The sequence below is a fragment of the Tribolium madens genome, unplaced genomic scaffold, assembly GCF_015345945.1.
Source record: "Tribolium madens isolate multiple individuals breed KSU strain unplaced genomic scaffold, Tmad_KSU_1.1 Scaffold_11;HRSCAF=98;Tcas5.2_LG3b, whole genome shotgun sequence".
Taxonomy (NCBI): domain Eukaryota; kingdom Metazoa; phylum Arthropoda; class Insecta; order Coleoptera; family Tenebrionidae; genus Tribolium; species Tribolium madens.
Genome location: NW_025400975.1, coordinates 8,569,619 through 8,593,232, shown reverse-complemented (window position 1 = coordinate 8,593,232; position 23,614 = coordinate 8,569,619). Strand labels below are relative to the sequence as shown.

Genomic DNA, 23,614 nt, shown 5'->3' with positions numbered 1-23,614 from the left:
TAATCTAACTAATCTTACTTAAGACAACTTTTGCATAAAATTTGAGTACTCTATCCTCAAAAACTTGAATTATAAAAAAAAACACCAGATTTTTCTTGTTTTTTTCGAAGAATTTGACTGATTAATGTGTACTTTATAAAAATTTGAATTATAATCAATCAAACCTACGATTATTATTTTTAAGCCTGCTATTTAATTTTTCTATTCTCAAAGTTTAGTATTTTTTCATTTTGGATCTGGGTGAGTGTAATTTCAAAATTTATTGTTTGTGCAAGCTCAACTGTTTTTAATAAAAATTATGGGAAAAATGTAAAGTTTTAGACTTTTGGCGACTGTGGTATTCACCACCACCATCACCGCCACCACCACACTGAGAAGATTAACTCCCCTCACGAGTACTTGCTTATTGCAGCAAAAACCAGTAAAGTAGCCAATCCTCCCAAAAACCGTTTAGACTGTGGTCAGTGTTTCAATCTACGGCACAAATTGCAACAAAAAAATGTAGAAAAAAAGACTCGAATACCATTTACAAAAACAATGATGTTGTTTCAGTACCACCAAGATGGGAAGTTGAACCGGTCGACGTCAGCGTCGAAAGAAATCATCAAGTTTCAATACACTGCCAAGCCAAAGGTGTTCCCACCCCGATTGTCACATGGAAAAAGGCAATAGGTGTTTTTTTTTCTTTAATTTCAATAAAAAGCTCAAATTTTGGTCGTTTTTCAGCTGGTAAATCCGGCGACTACGAAGAAGTCAAAGACCACACGCACACCCGCCTTCTCGGAAACGGTACCCTCATCCTCCAACACGTCAAAGAAGACCGTGAAGGCTACTATTTGTGCCAAGCTGAAAACGGAATAGGCCCTGTTATCGGAAAAGTCATCCAACTTCGAGTCAATTGTAACACTTCAATTTTCCCCAATTATTTTCACAGTGAAATTTTATTTTCAGCCCCCCCATATTTCGCAGCCCCCTCCCGTCTAGTAACAGTCCGAAAAGGCGACACAGCTTTTTTGAAATGTGACGTAAACGGTGATAAACCAATCAGCGTGATTTGGTTACGAGGCAGCAAAAACGAGCTAAACCCCTCGTCCAATTACAGAGCGAGTGTCAAACAAGATGTAACACCAGACGGTGTTACTGCAGAGTTACAAATCATCAATACACAATCATCAGATAGCGGCACTTACTTCTGCCAAGCGAGTAACATGTATGGGAAAGAGCAACAACTAGTGCAGTTGCTAGTACAAGAGCCCCCTTCAAGTCCCAAAGAACTTGAAGCAACAATGATTAGTAGTCGAAGTGTCACTCTTAAGTGGCACCACAAGTCTGGAAACACCGACGAAGTGTTTAAGTTTTTAGTCGAGTTTAAGGAATCTGACGGGGGGTGGAAACAAGTCGACCTTAATGACGCCCCCACATTCACTGCCCTCATTGAGAATTTAAATCCGGCGACGAAATACACTTTCCGGGTGTTTGCGGTTGGTTCAGCGGGGAAAAGTCCCCCAAGTCCGGAGTTGGAGGTCAGGACGGAGCCCCAAAGACCGGCGGGGGCCCCTTTAAATTTGTCAGTTCGTCCGTTGTCTTCTACGGAACTTATAGTGACATGGACGCCCCCATCGCCGGAATTGCGACATGGGGATATCCAAGGGTTCAATGTTGGGTATCGGACGACGAGTATGAGTGCTTATAATTTTACCACTGTCATGGGGGATGGGGAAGATGGGGGTGAATTGGTCTTGGGGGGATTGGAGAAGTACGCGAGGTACTCGATTGTGGTTCAGGCGTTTAATGAAGTGGGGACGGGGCCCTTGTCGGACTCGGTCTCGACACAGACCATGGAAGATGGTAAGTTGGGAGTACAAAAAATTATTCATCAGTCCAACTTTCCGCACTTTAAAAGTTTTAGTTCTTAAAGGAATAAATAAATACAGGAATTATTAATTTTTTAAAAAGTGTTTCAAAACAATTTTCGAAATTTTAATTTTCAAAAATGGTGGCTGCGCCGGGCTAATAAATTCTATATTATTACATTTTTTATTTATTATATTTGTAATAAAACTAATTTATAAATCTTACTGAAGACTACTTTTAGATAAAATTTGAGTACAATATACTAAGTAACTTGAATAATAAATCATTTAATTAAAAAACACTTGATTTTGAAAACTTGATTTTTTTTTAAATTTTGTCTGGTAAATTTTTTTTTTTTAGGTATTTAGTAAGTCTAGATATTTAAAAAGTCTGTTTTGCAATCAAACAGAAATCAGAAATGTTTTAAATGTAAAAAATATAATGGGATATTGAAGGAATATATAAATACAGGAATTATTAATTTATTAAAAAGTTTTCCAAGTTTTTAAAAAAAACTCGAAATTTTATTTTTCAAAAATGGAGGATGCGGCGGGCTAATACATTCTAAATTATTACATTTTTTTATTTATTATTAATAATTTATTAAAAAGATATTTAGATTTTTTTTAAAACTCGAATTTGTTATTTTGAAAAATGGTGGATGCGCCGGGCTAATAAATTCTAAATTATTACATTTTTTATTTATTATTCCAAATGTAAAAATTTATTGATATAAAAAACGCATTTTACAATGTTTAATTATTAAGTTATCTAGGTTTCCTAAAAAAAAAGTGAATTTTTATTTTCCAAAAATGGTGGATGCACCGGGCTAGTAAATTATAAATTATTCATAATGAATACATTATCACATGTATTTATTACACAAAAAATATATTTGTAATAAAACTAATTTATCAATCTTACTTAGACTACTTTTGGATAAAATTTGAGTACAATATACTAAGTAACTTGAATAATAAAATCATTTAATTAAAAAACCCCTTGATTTTGAAAACTTGATTTTTTTTAAAAAGTTGTCTGGTAAATGAAAAAAAAAATTTTTTAGGTATTTAGTAAGTCTAGATATTTAAAAAGCCTGTGTTGCAATCAAACAGAAGTCAGAAATGTTTTAAATGTAAAAATATAATGGGATAAAAAACGCACTTTAAAAGTTTTAGTTTTTAAAGGAATAAATAAATACCGGAATTATTAATTTATTAAAAAGTTATCTAAGTTTTTCGAAAAATCTCGAAATTTTAATTTTCAAAAACGGTAGCTGCGCCAGGCTAATAAATTCTAAATTATTACATTTTTTATTTATTATTCCAAATGTAAAAATTTATTGATATAAATTTCACAATTTTTAATTATTAAGTTATCTATTCTAAAAATGGTGGATGCGCCGGGCTAGTAATTTTTTTTTATTTTACGCTAACACTGCAAAAGAAAAACATTTCTTGCTTCACCTGAAACCAGTAAGTCTGTAATGTTAAAAGTTTATTATTTTCACTCAGTGGAAAGAAAATTTAATTTTTCTCTTGATTTTGGGCTTGTAATAACTAATAATACTATAGTCTACAAACAATACGACCTTTAATCGAATTATTATTTTTATGTTAAGTTACATTTAATTAAACAAATATAATTGTTAAATTTTTCTATCACGTCACACTTTTTTTGTTGCAGACGATAATTTTCCTGCTTTCTGCACAAATGCCTCCGATTTAAAATTTATTTAAATTCAAATTGTTGCTGAATTATGGCAAAATTATTACTATATGGGTCTAAATAGGTCTTAAAAACATTTCACTCGCATTTGGAGCGTTTTTATCAAGATCTGAACGTTTTTGGGATGAAAATATGTAGAAAACTGATCCAAAAAGTATAATAAAACCAAGTAAAATAACTCACTTTTAATATGTTCTTTGGCACTTTTTGTATTTTTGTTAATTACATATTTCTTAAACGTAACGTGGTGGACTTTTTTAAATAGTTTTTTTTAACTCAGTGCCTCAAAATCTATAAGAAATTAACTTTCAGCAAAGGTATAAAAATCGTGTAAACTAGTGTAATTTTTTTGCGTTTTAAATCCCACATTGGCGTTTTATTTTTCTGACAACGATATCGTTTTGACAGATGAGTTAACACAAGTTAAATAACAAAAATGTTTGTAAAAAACATAATTTTACTAAATGGCAAGTCAAAAAACAGCCTAAAAACAGTCATTTTTAACAAAAACAATCATTATTCAATTAATTAATTAATGGTCAAAGTGACATCGTTGTCAAAAAAATAAAATCGCCAATGTGATGGGACTTGCAAAGCAAAGAAAGATTATTATTACAAGTCCAAAAGTAAGAAAAAAAAAAACTTTTCTTTCCACTGAGTCAGAATAATGAAGTTTTGATTACAGATTGACTCGTTACAGATAAAGCAAAAACAACCCTTGCTGTTAAAGTGTTACTTTATCTACTCAAAAGAGTTTTAAAGAAATAGTTTAACATCTGCTATAGAAAAAAAAAGTATTTCCTTTGCTTTTTTGGCGTAAAATGAAAGGTAAAAATTTGTTTCCTTTTGACTGGCTATTATGAAATGTATCATTAAGTTCAGAATTTTGATTATAAAGAAATAACTTGATAGAAATTCTCAGTTTATTAAAAAATTCTGGTATTATAACTAGTTCTACAATCTTGATTTTTGAAAGCTGTAGATAAAGAACCTTAAAAGTCAAGTCAAGCGCCAAGTTAGACTGGTGAATAGTTTTTTCCCCGGGTACCACAACTGGTACATGAACCATTTTTGCAGTACCTGATATGCCACCAGAAGATGTTAGATGCGCGGCCTTAACTTCTCAATCGTTGCAAATTAGTTGGCAACCACCACCAACTGAACATTGTAACGGACTTTTACAAGGGTACAAATTAACATATGAACCTGTTTTAGACGATAATTGGAGAGGTAAGAATTCAAAATTATCGCAAAATCACACCTTAATTCTTCAGGAAACGACGAAATGGAAACACGAAAGACAACAGCTTTGACAACTGTAATAACAGGGTTAAAAAAATTCACTAATTATAGTCTACAAGTCTTAGCATTTACTAAAGTCGGTGATGGGGTTCTTGCCCCACCCACGTACTGCCAAACTGAAGAAGATGGTACTTTTTTCACGTTTAAACCCAATTTTGCACTTATTTTTGTCTTGTAGTACCTGGAAGTCCAGCTGATATTAAAGTAGCAGTAAGTTCGGCTCAATCTTTAAAGCTATCATGGCTGCCACCTTTAGAACCAAATGGTATTATAACAAAATATAATTTGTACAAAAGAAGTCTAGATGGAAGACAAGAAGTAGATAATGCCAAACAAACCATTTCTAGTCAACACACAAGTTATGAAATTAAAGGGATTCAAGCACATATTGAGTACCAGTTTTGGGTCACTGCCTCCACTAGGATAGGGGAGGGACAGAGTTCGAAGGTTGTGTCGCAAGTGGCAACGTCGAGAGGTACAATTTTTTAACTAAACTACTACTACACTCACTAATCACGCGAAATTTTAAAAATCGCGCATTACTAAATGTCTAGTAGGCACTCGAAAATACACAACACATTTTCAAGTTCTTCAACACAATTTCGCACTGAACCTGCGTAATCCCGCCATTAGCAACGTCACAAAGTAATTCGAATATTACTAAATTTCACCTTCTACAAATCTTCTACATTTTATCTAAACACAATTAATTTCTGTTCATAATTTAATAAGTACTTACTGTTGTACTTAAAAATCGCAAATCCACACAATTTACGTTGCAATAAACAAAAAATAAAAAAATTAAATGCACTTACCTTTTAAATAAAAAAATCGTTGAAATAAAACTTAAAAAGTGTCAGTTTTCTAAAAAACTAAAACTTATTGTTGACTTACCCTTAAATCCGGATCCTTGTAGCACGATTTATTTTCCATTGACACTCACTAATCATCACTAAATGTCTATTAGGCACTCAAAAATACACAACACACACTCACTATGTGAACAATAATTTATCCGGACAAGTGATTCGTACGAGAGCTTGGCTAAGAATGTTTTGTTATTGTAATAATTTCCTCAAAAACGGCACAAAAACCATTTCGTAACAGTTCCGGTGTAGAAGGGCTACGTAATCCCGCCATTCGCAACGTCATATATTACCAAATTCCACTTTCACAATTTTTTGCGCCCTTTACAATTGTTTACACAAGAAACTGATTTTACTCGTACGATTAGACAACCGATTTGCCTGACGTCAAGATACTTACATCTGATTGGCTACGTCTTGATGCCTCCAAACATGAATTTTCAAATTTTTTTTTATAAAATATATTAATTTCGAATTAATTCTGTATTAAAATCGAAAAAAATTAAATTGCGTTATTTTGGAAGAAAACTTTTATTCAAACCAGTATTTGGTTGAAATACTTTGATTCATGTTGATTCCCGAGTTAAAATTGAGCCAAATCGATTGAAAATATCACAAATTGCTTTATTTCAGCCTAAAAATGAGATTAGAACAATTATTTAAAAAACAAATACATTAATTTCGAATTAATTCTGAATTAAAATCGAGAAAAATTAAATTGAAAATAGCTTAAATTGCTTTATTTTGGAAGAAAACTTTCATTCAAGCCAGTATTTGGTTGAAATACTTTGAATCAGGTTGATGACCGGCTTCAAATTGAGCCAAAACCATTGAAAATATCACAAATTATTTTATTTCAGCCTAAAATTGAGATTGAAGCACTTATTTTTGTAAAATACATAAATTTTGAATTAATTCTGTATTAAAATCAAGAAAAATTAGATTGAAAATAGCTTAAATTGCTTTATTTTGGAAGAAAACTTTCATTCAAGCCAGTATTTGGTTGAAATACTTTGAATCAGGTTGATTCCCGGCTTAAAATTGAGCCAAATCGATCGAAAATATCACAAATTGCTTTATTTCAGCCTAAAATTGAGGTTGAAGCAATTATTTTTATAAAATAAATTAATTTTGAATTAATTCTGTATTAAAATCGAGCGAAATTAAATTAAAAATTGCTCAAATTGCTTTATTTTTAAAGAAAATTCTTATACAAGCCATTAGTTTTTTGAAATACCATGATTCAGGTTGATTTCCGGCTTAAAATTGAGCCAAATTGATTGGAAATAGCACAAATTGCTATTTTTCAAAATTCTGAGATTCATTCAATCAGATTTAAATTATTATTAATATTGTTTTTCTTTGGGAAATAGATTGCAAAATACCAAATTGATTCTCCAAATTTTGACGAAAAATAGATAATTAAGTAATAAGCGATTGACACTTATTAATCACTCGCATACTAAATGTCTATTATGCACTCAAAAATACACAACACAGACTCACTGTGTGAACAACACGATTTCGCACCAAACCACAAAATAATAAATAAATAATTTATCCAGACAAGTGATTCGTACGAAAGCTAGGCTAAGACTGTCTCGTTACTGTAATAATTTCCTCAAAAACATGTAATCCCGCCATTTGCAACGTCACAAAGTAATTTGAATATTACCCAATTTTTGCGCTCTTTACACTTGTTTGCCTGATATTATTAGTATACTGTTTTTGTAAATTTTCTTCGGGAAATACCAAAAACCAATACTCGATTGCACCCAAATTTTGACCAAAAAAAAAACTTCCAGTCCCTGCCCGAATTATCTCTTTTGGGGGCACCGTCATCCGCCCCTGGAAGACCTCCGTGTCTTTCCAATGCGAATCGGTGGGCAACCCCAAACGCGAATGGCTTCGTGGTGAAAAACTCCTCAAAGGAGGTGCCAACGCCAACCAACAACTCCTCGACACTGGTGAACTAATCCTTGCAAATTTACAACTCCATGATGCTGGTAACTACACCTGTCAAGTGGACAATAACCAAGGTTCCGACAAGATAACCTACCATTTGGTGGTCCAAGTCCCACCAACTGCTCCACTTTTATACGTATCCAGCGCCACCAGTAGTAGCATTCTCCTAAACTGGAAAATTGGGAATGACGGAGGAGCACCAATCAGCGGCTTCACACTCAATTACAGAAAAGAACACGGGGATTTGGACGAAGTCCATTTATCCAGACATGCAGTGAGCTATGAACTGAAAGGACTTTCATGTGGGACGACATATCATCTGTATTTGACAGCGCATAACATCGTCGGGAGCAGTCCTGCGAGTCATTCCTTGCAAGCAAGGACTCAAGGACACCCACCTGGGGTTCCCCCAGCTTCGAGTTTCATTTCCCCGAATTCGACGTCGGTGTTACTTCGATTGCACGTGTGGCCTGATAATGGGTGCCCGATTTTGTATTTTATTCTACAATACAGGAAAGCCTCAAGTTCGCAGTGGATTCTAGTCTCAAATGCTTTAAAACCCCAAAAACGGACTTCCATCACTGGACTTACTCCTGCCACCAAATACGTGGTCAAGCTAGAAGCCCATAATATTGCCGGTTTTGCAACTGAAGAGTTTGTTTTCATGACTTTAACAAAAGACGGTGGTAATTATTTCTCCTGAAACAAATTTGGGTCATAATTTGAAATTTCAGGCGTACCACCGGTCAATTTGCTGAAACACGGACACAATGACTCGTCCATCTATTCAGATATTAGGTTTATTATTCCGTTGTTAGTTTTGATAATTGCTGTTATTATTTCAATTCTGGGGGCTATTCTCTGTTTGAAACATCGTAAGTTTTGGTGGTAATTTAATTATTTTTGTTAATTTCAATTCGTTAGGACAAAGCGAAATCGCTAAGGAACTTTTAGATAATCAACACAATGCTGAAGCTCAAAGAGAAAGATATTACGCGACAATACATAAAGCAGCTTTAGCAGCGGGAGAAAAAATTCCAGGTCAGTGGGTTGTACAGGGTGCTACATTTAGGATGTCCGAATAGGGAATCTCCGAAACTAAGAGGTTTAGCCAAAAACGAGTAATACATTCTGGGGCTCATTTTTTGAGAAAATAATATTGGTTAAAACCGCATCCCGCTATCGTCTTTTGTTTTCGATTTATAGACAAAAATTGACATTTTAGCGAAATCTAAAAAAATTCATATCTTCGTTATTATAGAAGACACAGATTTGAAATAAAGACATTATGCAGGCACTTTTTTACGTAGAATTTAATAATGTAGTTAACAATTTTTTTCAGTTGTTTGTTTAGCCGTAATAAAATAAAATTTTATTTTTTTATATGGGAATCATTTTTAAAAAGCTTGTTTTTTTCTTATCTAAAAAATATATATTTGTAACAAATTATTATAATACATTTTTAGCAAAAAATTATCTTTGATTTTTGTTCGCAGTTGGCCATGAAAAAATGTTTCATCTTCAACTAAAAGGATTTAAACTATATTATTCAACGTGTCACTAATGAAAGAGTTTTCAAAGTACTAAGTAATGAAAAAAATGCAAAATAAATCGTAAATCAACTTATTGGCCACTAATAACATTTCTTTGTTTTTAAACAAACTAATATTATCATTGAAACTTCTAGTGATACATAGAGTGTTTTAAAAAAAGCCGTTTTAATTCTTCAATAAAATATATTTTATATGACACAAAAATGACGATATGGCTATTCAAATACCCAAATTCCGTCTATGTGGAACTTTATCCTACCTCCATTAGATCATCAAAAAAATGTTTTTTCTAATTGTGTTGACTGTTGACACATTTGTTTTTCCTATTTTTGGATTTTTTAATAATATGTAATAATTTTGTTCTGAGGCACTCGCATATTTGTTCAATACTTCTAACGTATCGTATTTTTTAAATTTTATAATTTTATCAATTGTTTCATCTATTTTTCAGTTCACAAAACTCTTATTGATTATTATTTACACATTTGGAGTGAAATAGTTTTTCCATGGCCAACTATTATCACACAAAATATGTATTTCACTTTTTAAGTATAATTATAAAAAAAAATTCTGTTACAAATCTATATTTTTAAATCAGAAAAAAATAAGCTTTACAAAATTACCATAGCCGCCTATGATTTCCATTTAAAAAAATACATGTTTATCTTATCACGACTAAACCAATAACTGAAAAAAATTGTTAACTACATTATTAAATTACTCGTAAAAAAGTGCCTGTATAGTGCCTTTATTTCAAATCTGTGTCTTCTATAATAACGAAGATATGAATTTTTTTAGATTTCGCTAAAATGTCAATTTTTGTCTATAAGTCGAAAACAAAAGACGATAGCAGGATGCGGTTTTAACCAATATTATTTTCTCAAAAATGAGCCCCAGAATGTATTACTCGTTTTTGGCTAAACCCCTTAGTTTCGGAGATTCCCTATTCGGACATCCAAAATGCAGCACCATGTATACTAGATTTTTTCTATGGAATTTTTCTTGCAGAAACTTCCGAGGACATATCACCTTATGCAACATTTCAGTTATCAGAGCCAAGTACCTTACCACAAAACACCATGTTACATAGTTTCATGTACCATGAACACCCCATGACCGAGGGGTGTGCTTCGCCGCCCCCGAGTTCCTCAGTTCTGCGAAGCTCGCCCTACTATAATATTGTAAGTACTACAGGGTGTTCCGTGTAAACCCCACATTAGAAGTATTTATTTGAAAATTGGTACATAGCCATAAACCATTAATTCCTCCTAAATGAAAATATTTTCAAGATGGCGGCACTTTCGTTTATACCAGAAGTCGGTCTCAACTTTCTTATTTTAAATGGAAAGGTATATTTTTTACTGCGTTTTTGGATTAATCGGATTATTTTAAGGGAGTTTTCATCAGTTTTCCCTATGCCTAAATTTAGCCGTTTTTGAGATATTTGGAGTTTTTCAAAAATTTTTGGATCTGCACCTTCCACTTTAAAAATCGGTAACTCTGCCATTTTTTAAGATTTTGAATTCGTGTTTTTGGCGTTTGAAGGAGAAAGCTTAGATCCTTTTTCTGGTGTTTTCAAATTTTGAAAAAAAAATATATCCCAAAATTTTAAGGTTACTTTTGTAATAATTCAAATACTCATAGCTCAATTTTTACGAATGAAATATCCCAATTTTTATTTTACTAAATAGAAGAGAATTTAATTGTGCATTGATCTGTATTAACATTCCCTATACCTAAATATAATAATTTTCAAGTTATGGACTTTTTGTTAAGACTACAGAAAATTTATTACTAGCCACGCCCGTTTTCACATAATTTGCTATGGAAGTCAAAAACGTCAAAATTTTCTCTAAAAAACGTCAACAGTAAATTACTATTTAACAAATAGTGCCAAAATATGAAGAATCAAAGTTATGTAAACTTAATTATTATTGATAGGTTCTACCATGCGATCATTATTTAAAGCTAACAAGTGAGAAAAATTTATTTTTGTTTAATGAACGACATCATAATTTTGTTACACTCTCCATAAATACAAAATAAATTAATTAAATCTAAGTTTGAGTAGCTTTGACTCTCCATATTTTGGCACTATTTGTCAAATAATAAGTCATTATCGACGTTTATTGAGAAACATTTTTTTTTATTTCCATAACAAACTATACGAAAACGTAATAAATTTTCGACAGTCTTAACAAAAAGTCACCATAACTTAAAAATTATTAAATTTTGGTATAGGAAATGTTAATACAGATCGATGCATAATTAAATTCTCTTCCATTTAGTAAAATAAAAATTAGGGTATTTAAAAAAAATGAGTTATGACTATTTGAATTATTACAAAAGTAACCTTAAAATTTTGGGATATGTTAATTTTTTTTCAAAATTTGAAAACACCAGAAGAAAGATCTAAACTTTCTCTTTCAAACGCCAAAAAAACGAATTCAAAATTTTAAAAAATAACAGAGTTACCGATTTTTAAAGTGGAAGGTGCAGCTCCAAAAATTTTTGAAAAACTCCAAATATTTCAAAAACTGCTAAATTTAAGTACAGGAAAAGCTGATAAAAACTCTCTTAAAATGACCCGATTAATCCATAAACGCAAAATATACCTTTCCATTTAAAATAAGAAAGTTGAGACCGACTTCCGCTATAACCGGAAGTGCCGCCATCTTGAAAATATTTTCATTTAGGAGGAATTAATGCATTATGTCTATGTACCTATTTTCAAACAAATATAATTATTCGAACTCGCAATACTTTTAATGTAAAAAAATTGCTTTGGTTTAACTTAAACATTCTTTTGCAGCAAAAATTTCAAGGTGGCAAGGGCCACGGTAGAAGACGTTCTAACCGAAAAAATGAGGTAGATAGTGATGAAAGTGAGTCGGACACAGAACACAGAACCGAGTCTTCCACACAGTTAGAAGTTAAACGAAAACAAAGTAAGTTGTCTCGAGTTGCATACAATATTTTTTCTATTCATATGTTTAGGTATCTTGCACCATGGAACTCAATCGAGTACGTCATCTGACATATCCCCCATGTCTGAAAAAAAGTCGCTTCCACGACGAAACCGATCAAGGTGATTGGATGAGTTTGAGTTGCATTTGTAATAATTTTCTTGTTAGGTTGTCGCCCCAAAGCCGGAGTTTGTCTCAAAGACAGATTTTCTCCCGGTTGTCGTTGGCCGAAACGACATTTTCGGAAAAAAAATCTTTAGATCACAGTACAACCGATCGACCAGAACTGAGTGAAGCCGAATGTGACATCGACACAATCAAAAAATTAAAGTTAGGTTTGAAATCGTCTTTTTGGTCAAAACCGAATGAATCCGATCAAATAACGGACTATTCGATTGCTGTTTAAGCTGTTGTAGAACATAGTTCAAAATCAAAATTTTATACAAAAATTATAGAGTTTAAAAGAATTTTACGTGACATTTTGGAAGCATTTTGTACACTATGACAATGTAGATTAAAATGTTTCTTCTTTCAATTTATTGTAGATGCAGTGATTCTCCGGAAGAATAAATGTCTTATTCCTCGATTTTACCACACTTATTTATTACCTTCGATTTCAAGGTATATCAAAGTTAGAAAAAATAAAAAAACTAACAGGAAACACAGTGTTTTATTTATTTCAATTTATGTAATCAATTGTCATTATTTTTCTATAAACTTCCAAAATTATATTTCTTTCTAATTTTTTTTTCAAAGTAGAAATTTCATTGCAATCTAAACAAGAAATTCCAAATTTTAGCAAAATTTCTTCTAGGATCCCAAAATTATTGTTTTCTGTTGTCTTCCAACATTATTTCTTTTAATATAGGTAGAAATTTCTTTTCAATTTTTAATAAAAAAAAATAATAGTTTTAATATTTCAGCCAGCCTGAATAAAAATAGCCGTTTTTGAGTCCCAAGATTTTTTTTATAAATTTTTATAATTATTTCTCACAAGACAATATTTTTTTCTTCAAATTTTTAATAGAAAATCATAATTTTATCAAAATTTGACCCTGCCTTGGGTCTCAAAATTAAACTTTTTGGTGATTTCCACAATTATTTTTTAAGATTTTTACAATAGAAAATTGTTTAATTTTGCACAAAAAATAAACTACCAGGAAACACAGTGTTTTATTTATTTCAATTTGTATAATCAATTGTCATTATTNAGGAAACACAGTGTTTTATTTATTTCAATTTATGTAATCAATTGTCATTATTTTTCTATAAACTTCCAAAATTATATTTCTTTCTAATTTTTTTTCAAAGTAGAAATTTCATTGCAATGTAAACAAGAAATTCCAAATTTTAGCAAAATTTCTTCTTGGATCCCAAAATTATTGTTTTCTGTTGTCTTCCAACATTATTTCTTTTAATATAGGTAGAATTTTTTTTTCGATTTTTAATAAAAAAAAATAATATTTTTAAAATTTCAGTCAGCCTTAATGAAAATAGCCTTTTTTGAGTCCCAACATTATTTTTTTTATAAATTTTTATAATTATTTCTCACAAGACAATATTTTTTTCTTTAATTTTTTGATAGAAAAACATAATTTTATCAAAATCTTTCCCCTACTAAGTTTTTTCAAAACTGGTAGGAATGCACAGTTACACGCCGTGACATCTAGGCAAAACACTGAATAATCTCTACAGAAACCTATTTTACCGACACTTCAAACTTATGCAACAACAAATTCAAGCGTGTGTATATGTTTGCCGACTATCACCAACCTTAACAAATTGCAATGAAGCGCGCAATTCAAATCGGTAAATTTTGAACATAAATATCTCGAAAAGTATGCGTCGCACATAAAAATAAAGTATGTCAAAAAAGATGCGCAATGAAAGGTTCTATCGAATGGTTTAGTCAAATTTGACTTTGGCGATGGTCATTTTCGTATCTCGSTTAGGAAAAACAAAATACCTACCTCATTTTATATTTTTAAAATCTACGCTTCCAGCTGAGATGTATGAGGGGTGACACGATAGGGTTATCTTTAGTTTGAAAAACCCACCCCTAACTTATTTTTTGTACAATGCAACTTGTTTTACGTCATAGAGTAGGGTTATGAATGAAGAAAAAAGTTCCATAATTTTAGATTTTTTGATAGAATAAAAACCAAGATTTTGAATTAATTTATGTCAGACAAACTTTTTATGAGGGTTGACTGTTCATTATTTGAATTTGATGAATTTTCTCAATCTTGTCAATTAATATTATCATTTTAGAATAACTTTTAAGGTTTTAAAAAAATCAAAATTTGTGAAATTTTGGATCGACCAAAAACTACTAGCAAGTGTTAATTTTGATTGTAAATAAAACTATAATAACTATAACTATAACGCTGGATTGTAAAAAGTGGGACTTAAAAAAAAAAAAAAGAGTTTATCTAATATGATTTGTTTGTCCTATTTGATTTATCGTAATCAAATTCACGTTACAAAATTCAAAATTTTTGAAACTTGACCCAATAACGTTTAATGCATTTCTTTGAGTGTTTAAGACCTCTATAAATGTAAAAAAACGTTATATGGATGAATTTTAAGGTTAAAAATTTTTTTGATTTTCGTCGAAATTTTGGTCGATTTTTGGCACCCGGAGCGGTCTATTGCCAATAACTCCGGACTTATTGGTAATAACCTCTTATGTTTGGTACCGTTGGAAAGCAAATTTAATTTTCTATCATATAAAAAAAAGTCAGTGTTCTACGATAAATAGTTATCGAAAAAATTTGTGATATAGTCATAAGTATGGATAATATAAACCCGACCCTAACTTCAAAACTATTAGGAATTTTGCAATTTTTTTGACGCCAATCGATTCCCCGGAACATTTTACATAGGTTTAGGTCAAAGTATTATATCATTGAGGCACAGTTTTGCCGCAATTTACAAAACAAAAAAAAGTAAAAATTTGTTAACACCCCCCCCCTTAAAATCTAGTGTTTTTGAACATGTCTCAGATTCGATTCAAACCTATCTTATCCAATAGATTTTGAGGCGCTAATTACGAATTTACCAACCACATTGGGCTATCTCCTTTAGTTTAGCCGTAATCGGCGTTTAAAAATTCAAAATTTTTTGCGAGATATCGACTTGGCTTTGGCCTCAGTCGATAGATTTTCTTACGCTGATTACGATGGAATTAAATTCGTTGCTCTAGGTCTAATAGTTTGGCCGTAATCGCCGTTCAAAAAGTCAAAATTTTCAAAATTGTGAAACTTTAAATGCGTTTTTCTACGAAACTATAAGACCTACAGCAAAACGCTAAAAACCATTAAAAGTAGCTTGAAATTATCTATTTATTGGCGCAAACCGGAAGTCGCTCCGGGTTATGGTTCCGGGTACAGAGCTATTTTTAGGTTTAAAAAAAACCGTCATATCTCAAAAACTATGAGTCCTAGGTCAAAGCGGTTTAAACAGGCGTATTCTACGGTTAATTTTACATATAGTACTAGTTTTTCATAAAAATTAAAAAAATTTGATTTTTTAGTCAAAATCGGATATTTCTAGCCTTATTTTTGATTTTATTACTCAATATCTCAAAAACTATGCATCGTAGAGTATTTTAACTAGTTGCATCGTGTTCAGCGCGTAATTTTACGTCTAGAAAACCATATTTCAAGCGTTTTTACGACTTAAGGTAAAAATTGTACCAAAATTGCTCAAAATAGATCAAAATAACACTTTTTTGGCTACTCTTTAAAAACCAACTAACACGATTGAAACAAAAAAGTAGAAATGTCATTGCAATTTAAATAAGAAATTCCACATTTTATCAAAATTTGTTTGTCTTGATAAAATTAGCCTTTTTTTCTTAAACTATCCAAACAGAATTACAGCAATTCCAGTTACGGTAAATGGATATGTAATTAATTAATGAGTGTTGCTTAATCTCAAATATTTTATTCAAAAAACGATCTTTAATAACATTTTGATATTCGTGCGTAGGATTTCAGATCAGTAAAGAGTTTTCAACAACGCATGATGTCCACATTTAATGGCAGTGACCGGAGTTGAATTATAAAATTATTAATTCATTAATTTTTAGATCCTTTTATCATGGTGAGAAAGATTCTTCTCGTTAATGTCAACTGTAACAAAGTAGTAAAATTTGGTACTGTTGTGCTTATTACAATTCATATTCTCATGCATTGTTTACTGATTTACTACATGTTCAAAATTTGTGATATAAACATTTTAATTAGATATTGTCCGACATTAATACTTTTCACTTATGTAAGTGAAAAACTGTATTTTTCAGAGTAATGGTTTGTTTTTGTTTAAGGGAATTGGCAGTGCAATTTTTTCTGTGTTTTTCGCAAACGATATTCGTGAAATAGTAACATATTTTGATAAAATTTGTTGGCCTCTTAATATAATAAGGAACGAGGCCCAAATAAAGTTGAAGCGAAAATGCCTTATTATAAATATTTTTATGTCATGCTTTTTCCTACATGTTGCAAGTACATTTACTGTTAATGCTCCATATTTCGGAGATCAGAGAGATTTTTTTATTTCTATTCGAGTTTTTGAGGAATATTTTGGAGAATGGTCGTATATTCCATATTATTTTTATTTCGTTGGATTTCCATTTTTATATTATCATTTCTTAAAACTTTGTTTAATTTTTGTCTATGTTTCTTTACAATCACAGTTACAGTTCTTCATCGTTGAGGAATATTTGTTTGAGACACACCAAACTGATGATTTGAAACGGTGGAAATACTTAGAAGACGCACAATATCAACGAGAAATAGGAAAATCGTTACGTCTTTGTATTACTCACCACAATGCTTTAAAAAGGTTTTAATTTTTTTCTTTTTATAAAATCAGTATTTTTTAAATATTTATTTAAAGGTTGGTGAAACTGATGATGAATGTTGTACTAACAGTTATGCCGTTTTTTCTACTTTTGGGAGTTTTTCTTTTTATTAGTTGTTTTGCGTTCATCATAAATGTGAGTTTCAAATTTTTCAAAAATTGGTAAAAATAAATTGTAGTTTGCGGACACCATGACCAACATTTTAAAAATACGAATTTTCATGTATGCTGTAACAATTGTGTGCACCACCATAATGTTGTGTTGGAATGGTCAACAACTGATTGATGTGGTTTGTAGTAAAATATTTTAATTACTTTTTCTGATTTTCATTTTAGACGAGCAAAATTTTTTATGTTCTGTCCGGAGCTCCTTGGTACTACTGGAATCTTAAAAATATTAAAACTCTTTTGATATTTATGACAAATTGTACCAAAAATGAGGGTATTATTCTGGCTGGGATTTGTTTAGATTACAATATGTTTGTTTCGGTGGGTGCCTCTTGAGTTGTGATTTTTATGTTTTTTTTTATTTTAGGTCTTACGAATCTCCATTTCTTATGCTCTAGTTTTGTACAATCTTCACAAAAGTAGTGTGATTTGAAACAACCAGAAATTAAACACGAAAAAGTAGATATTTTTAGGGCCCAACCACATGCTATGTTAAATAAATGAGAAACACCTTTTCTTAAACAATGTGTACAATTATATTATTAAATTTGGCTGTTTCTAAAATATAATTTTAGTTATACTCGTATTAATACATTCTTGCCGAATCGTTGCGTTTTGTTAATTTTTGATTGTTTTTGTTTTATTAAAACGCAAACTTGTGTTTTTTCCTTGTTGTTCCAATGAGAATAGATAAAACCACTGTTTGTTTTTTAGAGCAGCCAATCAGAATTTCTGATAAATGAACAATACTCTTCTATTCTGTAATTATTTCAGACTTAATGAGTATTGGTTAATCTCAAATGTTTTATTCATAAAACGATCTTTAATGATTTTTTTTGTTAATACAACGTAGTAGAGAGTTGCAGTATGATGGTCGCATTTAAAGGTAGGGAGCGGAGCTAAATTATAATTAAATTATTATTACATTCGTTTTTAGACCCTTTTACAATATTGAGAAAATTTATTTTTTTTAATGCCCACAATTACAAAACATTAAAGATGTGCACTCTTTTGCTTATTATACTTTACTCATTAATTCACGGTCTACTGATGCACTACATGATCAAAAATTGGAACATAAACCTTTTAATTAAATATAGCCCCCCAATAATACTTTTCGTGCTTGTAAGTAAAACTAAATTGAAGGGGTGAGTGGATAAAGGTGTCATGTAAAAAAAATCGTATGATATGTAAAGGCTTATGTGAAGATTGTTTCCTTGTTATAAGAAAACTTAGATAATTATGTTTTTTTTATAAATTTTTTCACGATCAAATGTACATGACCCCTTTATCCACTATAATGCATTAGTTTAGATTATTAAAAAATTGATAAATGTGTTATGTACCGAAAAACAAGCTTTATTTTCAAATATAAACTTTGTAATAATTATTGCTTTATAAAAATATTTCACGTTTAACAAAACATTTAAAAATGAAATTCTAACGACACAATATAAAAAAGTCCACTTTATGCTGTCCCGAAAATTAACATTCTCATTTAAAAGACTTTTTTTCTTGTTTATTGGTGTAATTTTGAAGCTAGTTTATCGACTTTTCGAAAACGGTTTTTCATATAAACACCATATTTTTCAATAAGAGACGGAATTATCTCGAAAAATTTAGACAAAAATACACCGAAAGTCATCAAATTAAGTGAAAAATAATGAATTTTGCTTGTTTACATCACGTTTGTTGTAAGATTCTGTTAAAACATATTGAAAAATTACCAAATTGGGTTGAAAATGACCTTTTTTATGATTTTTTGGGCGTCTTAGTAGGTTTTTCAATTAAAAATTCACAAAATTATTTCGTCACAAATCGCTAAATTTGCTCAAAAATGGTGTTATTTTTAATTTTTTAAATTGTGCTAAAAAAAAAATTCAAAAAAACATTTTTCCGTTTTAGCGCGTTTTAGTCAGAATCGCAATTATTTTGAAAATTTTCGTCGAAAATGAGGTAACAAATGAATAAATTATCACGAAACTAAAATTATTTTTGCTTCTTTGGAGAGTTTAAGCATGTTTTTGAGCTTTTCCAAACGTTTTAGCAGATTTTTCAATCAAAAGCACAAAACTGCGACAAAAATAAACCGAAAAATCACATAATTAATTCGAAAATAATGTTATTTTTGCTTTTTCCAAACATTTAGTTGCGTTTTTAAGTCTAAAAGAAAGTTTTTTCTTTAATTTTTGCTAAAAAACATACCAAAAAATTAATACATATACCAGACTAAGTAAAAAACGACATAATTTATGCTCTTTTCGACCGTTTTAAAACATTTTTCAATAAAAAACGCAATTATTTCGCAAAATTTTTTCAAGAATACGTCGGAAAGTAATTAAATAAAAATTGTGTTATTTGTGCTTTTTTTAAACATTTATTTAATATTATTTATTTATCTAAACATATTTTAACACCTTTATCCACTGTTTATTCAACAATCCAAGTTGTACATAACGCTTTTAGCATTTGGTAATTTCGTTCCTAATAGAAAACAACTCTTAAAAGTATTTTTTAATAAAAGAATATTGCGAAAAAAATTGTTTTAAAAGAAAACAATGTTACATAACACCTTTATCCACTCACCCCTTCAATTGTAATTTTTAGTGTAATATGTTTATTTAGGCAATCATCAGTGGGGTTTTTTCGCTCGCTTTGGGAAAAACTATTCTTGAAGGAGTAACATACCTTGATAAAATAAATTGGCCTCTTGATATAATAAGGAAAGAGGCTCAAATGAAGCTTCAGAAAAAATGTCGAATCATTAATATTTGTACAGGATGCGTTGTGCTGCTTACTGCAAGTGCATTAACTATTAATGCTCCATATTTTGGAGATCAGAGAGACCTTTTCATTTCTATTACAGTTTTTGAGGAATATTTTGGGAAATGGTCGTTTATTCCTCATTATTTCTATTTTGTAGGATTTCCATTTTTATATTACCATTTCTTAAAATTTTGTTTTCTTTTTATTTATGGCATTTTACAAACACAATTGCAGTTCTTACTTGTTAAAGAATATTTGTTTGAGACCTTTCAAACTGATAATTTAAAACGTTGGGAATACTTGGAAGACCCTCGATATCAACGAGAAATCAGAAAATCGTTACGTCTTTGTATTATACACCACAATGACTTGAAAAAGTTTTAAAACACCCATATTTATAAACTCAGTATTTTTTAATAAACTATTTATAGGTTGGTAGAAGTGATATTGAATATTACACTGACAGTCATGCCGTTTTTTTTACTACTTGGACTTCTTCTTTTCATAAGCTGTTTCGCATACATCATCAATGTAAATTGATAACAAATAACTACTTTTAAAAATGGTAAAAAATAATTTGTAGTTTGTGGACTCAATGACGATTATTTTCAAAATAAGAGTTTTTCTGGTTGCCTTAAGTGCTGTGTGCATCGCTATACTGTTTTGTTGGAATGGTCAACAACTAATTGATGTAATTTGTAATCAATAAAATTAATTACTTTTTCGTGATTTCATTTTATTATATTTCAGACAAGCGATTTGTATATTTCTTTAGCAGGAGCTCCTTGGTACTATTGGAATCTTGAAAACATAAAAATTCTTTTGATATTTATGACGAATTGCACTAAGCATGAGAGTGTTATTTTTACTGGGATTTGTGTAGACTACAATCTGTTTGTTTCGGTATGCGTCTCATGACTTGTAATTTTTTTGTTTAATTTTTATTTCAGATGGTACGAATCTCCGTCTCATATGCTCTGGTTTTGTACAATTTTCGCAAAACTAGTCTCGTTTAAAACTACCACTTCACTTTTCCTCACTTTAAAAAAGTTCGATTGTGAACGAACCATTGTATTGAAAATTGTGGTCCGTTCACAACACACTTATATCACCAATCTAAATTTTATTATTACCTACACACAATCTCAATGCTTCAAGTGCACTGCCATATTAAAATCACTGCAAATAAATCAAAAACTGCTTTTAAACTGACAAATATCTATAATTATTTAAAAATATTTAAAAGTTTTTTCAGCTATAGTCTATTTTTTTAATTTGCTGGTGGGGGTAGTGTGAATGAAGACCACGACATGACCTCCGTCGTTTTTCACATTTATTACAAATGTTGAAAAGAGATAGCTATCTAGTACCTCCTTCCAACCATTAATCGATCCATACGCATAAATAAAAAAAACGGACTTTATGTTAGATCAATTTTTCGGTTTTCTTGATATAAAAATTACAACTTTTAAAATCCAATTTTCACGAGTTAAAAATAAGAAATAAACAAAAATAATTTTCAACTTGACTTTTTCATGCTAGTAAGAGGATTTTTTAAATTATTTTTCTAGAGTTTGTTGGAAAAATAATTAGCTATAGGTTGTTAAAGTTTAAAAATAAATGTTAATGTTCTTAATGGAGTTTTTTTACTTAACCTGTTGAAACCATTTTTATCCCTTAAGACGGATTTTTTGTTTTCAATATCTACGCAATAATAATTATAAAAAAGCATGTTTAAATGTAGAACCTAATCGATTCAAAGATATTATATTTATTATTAAACTGTAGTTTATTGATTGACCTTGGATAAGCAATTTCAAATGTAGTACTTCACGTATTAAATAGTAACATTTCAAATTAATTTATTTAATTTCTAAATCCGTCCAAAATTGTTTTTTTTTCCCTATTTTCTATTTTGCCCAGAGAACAAATAAAACCATTTATTGTTTTAAGCCACCTATAAGAATTATTAGCTATTTTTGATAGATTATTGACTTAATGAGTATTGTTTAATCTCAAATATTTTATTCATAAAACGATCTTTAATGACTTTTGATATTTGTGTAGAAAAGCTTAGAGTTGTAGTGGAAAGTTTTCAGGACAATATAATGGCCGAATTTAAAGATATTAAACCGAAGTTAAATTTTAACTAAATAAATAATTCATCAAATTTCAGATCCTTTTATAGTGTTGAGAAAGTTTATTTTTGTTAATGCCTACAATTACAAAATGATAAAAATTTGCACTCTTTTGCTTATTATACTTTACTCACTAATTCACGTTTTACTGGCATATTACATGATCAAAAACTGGAATATAAACCTTGTAATTCAATATAGTTCAGCAATAATACTTTTCGTGCTTGTAAGTAAACCAAATTGTAGTATTCTTGAAGGAGTAACATTTTTTGATAAAATAAATTGGCCTCTTGATGTAATAAAAAAGGAGGCTCAAACAGAGCTTCAGAAAACATGTCGAATCATAAATATTTGGACAGGATGCGTTTTGCTGTTTACTACAAGTGCAGTAATTATCAACGCACCATATTTTGGAGATCAGAGAGACCTTTTCATTTCTATTACAGTTTTTGAGGAATATTTTGGGAGATGGTCGTTTATTCCTAATTATTTTTATTTTGTAGGATTTCCATTTTTGTATTATCATTTCTTAAAATTTTGTTTTCTTTTTGTTTATGTAATTTTGCAAGCACAGTTACAGTTTTTTATTACTGAAGAATATCTGTTGGAAACGTTTCAAACTGATAATTTGAAACGCTGGAAATACCTACAAGACATTCAATATCAGCGAGAAATAAGAAAATCGTTGCGTCTTTGCATTGCACACCACAATGTCCTAAACCGCTCATATTTATGAAGTCAATATTTAAAAAAAAACTTCTTATAGGATGGTGAAAATGGTAGGAATATAACATTAACAGTGATGCCGTTTTTTTACTACTTGGACTTTTTATTTTCATTAGCTATTTGGCATACATCATAAATGTAAATTAGTTACAAATACTTAAAAAGAAATAAAAATTAATAGTAGTTTGTGGACATAATGACCAATATTTTAAAAGTAAGAATTTTTGGTGTTGCTCTAAGTGGTGTGTGCATCGCTATACTGTTTTGTTGGAATGGTCAACAGCTGTTTGATGTGGTTTGTAATCAAATATTTTAATTTCTTTTTCTTGATTTTATTTTAATTTTGTCCGAGCAATCTATTTTCTTCTTTAGCCACTGCTCCTTGGTATTATTGGAATCTTGAAAACATGAAAATTCTTTTGATATTTATGACAAATTGCACTAAGAATGAGAGTATTATTTTGGCTGGGATTTGTTTAGATAATACTATGTTTGTTTCGGTATGCGTATCTTGACTTGATTTTTTTATTTAAATTTTATTTCAGATGGTACGAATCTCAGTCTCATATGCTCTAGTTTTGTACAATCTTCGCAAAAGTAGTCTCGTTTGAAATAACTACAAATAAAACACTTTTATCATTTTTCTCACTCGCTTACATAAATGATAGAAATTGGACAGTATTGATCCATTGTATAAATAGTTTTAAAAAATGTTG

At 30.2% G+C, this 23,614-nt stretch overlaps 3 protein-coding genes across 7 annotated transcripts in view; all 3 read left to right on the top strand.

Annotated features, from left to right (window-relative positions):
* Positions 1–12,818, top strand: part of LOC123015438 (Down syndrome cell adhesion molecule-like protein Dscam2) — an 81,453-nt gene extending 68,635 nt beyond the window's left edge. For 3 of the 5 annotated variants that reach the window (XM_044415183.1, XM_044415167.1, XM_044415196.1), the window contains 13 exons: positions 553–672; positions 727–900; positions 952–1,848; positions 4,660–4,812; positions 4,857–5,012; positions 5,063–5,359; positions 7,556–8,401; positions 8,450–8,590; positions 8,640–8,756; positions 10,277–10,449; positions 12,081–12,216; positions 12,266–12,356; positions 12,403–12,818. In XM_044415183.1, the coding sequence (XP_044271118.1) occupies positions 553–672; positions 727–900; positions 952–1,848; positions 4,660–4,812; positions 4,857–5,012; positions 5,063–5,359; positions 7,556–8,401; positions 8,450–8,590; positions 8,640–8,756; positions 10,277–10,449; positions 12,081–12,216; positions 12,266–12,356; positions 12,403–12,640 (3,539 nt within the window). In that variant the 3' untranslated portion in view covers positions 12,641–12,818. Of the gene's footprint in view, positions 1–552; positions 673–726; positions 901–951; positions 1,849–4,659; positions 4,813–4,856; positions 5,013–5,062; positions 5,360–7,555; positions 8,402–8,449; positions 8,591–8,639; positions 8,757–10,276; positions 10,450–12,080; positions 12,217–12,265; positions 12,357–12,402 lie in introns of those variants that run through there. The other 2 variants (XM_044415175.1, XR_006413383.1) reach the window with 2 other exon arrangements.
* Positions 12,819–16,425: 3,607 nt separating this feature from the next.
* LOC123006516 lies at positions 16,426–17,701 on the top strand. Its single transcript, XM_044401054.1, has 6 exons — positions 16,426–16,515; positions 16,565–17,082; positions 17,137–17,236; positions 17,280–17,390; positions 17,437–17,589; positions 17,636–17,701. Exons 1-6 carry the CDS (start codon positions 16,426–16,428, stop codon positions 17,699–17,701), a joined length of 1,038 nt encoding a protein of 345 aa, XP_044256989.1.
* Positions 17,702–20,502: 2,801 nt separating this feature from the next.
* On the top strand, positions 20,503–23,509 carry LOC123005480. Its single transcript, XM_044399265.1, has 4 exons — positions 20,503–20,565; positions 20,618–20,725; positions 20,785–20,937; positions 23,444–23,509. The coding sequence occupies exons 1-4, from the start codon at positions 20,503–20,505 to the stop codon at positions 23,507–23,509; spliced, it is 390 nt and encodes a 129-aa protein (XP_044255200.1).
* Positions 23,510–23,614: the final 105 nt, after the last annotated feature.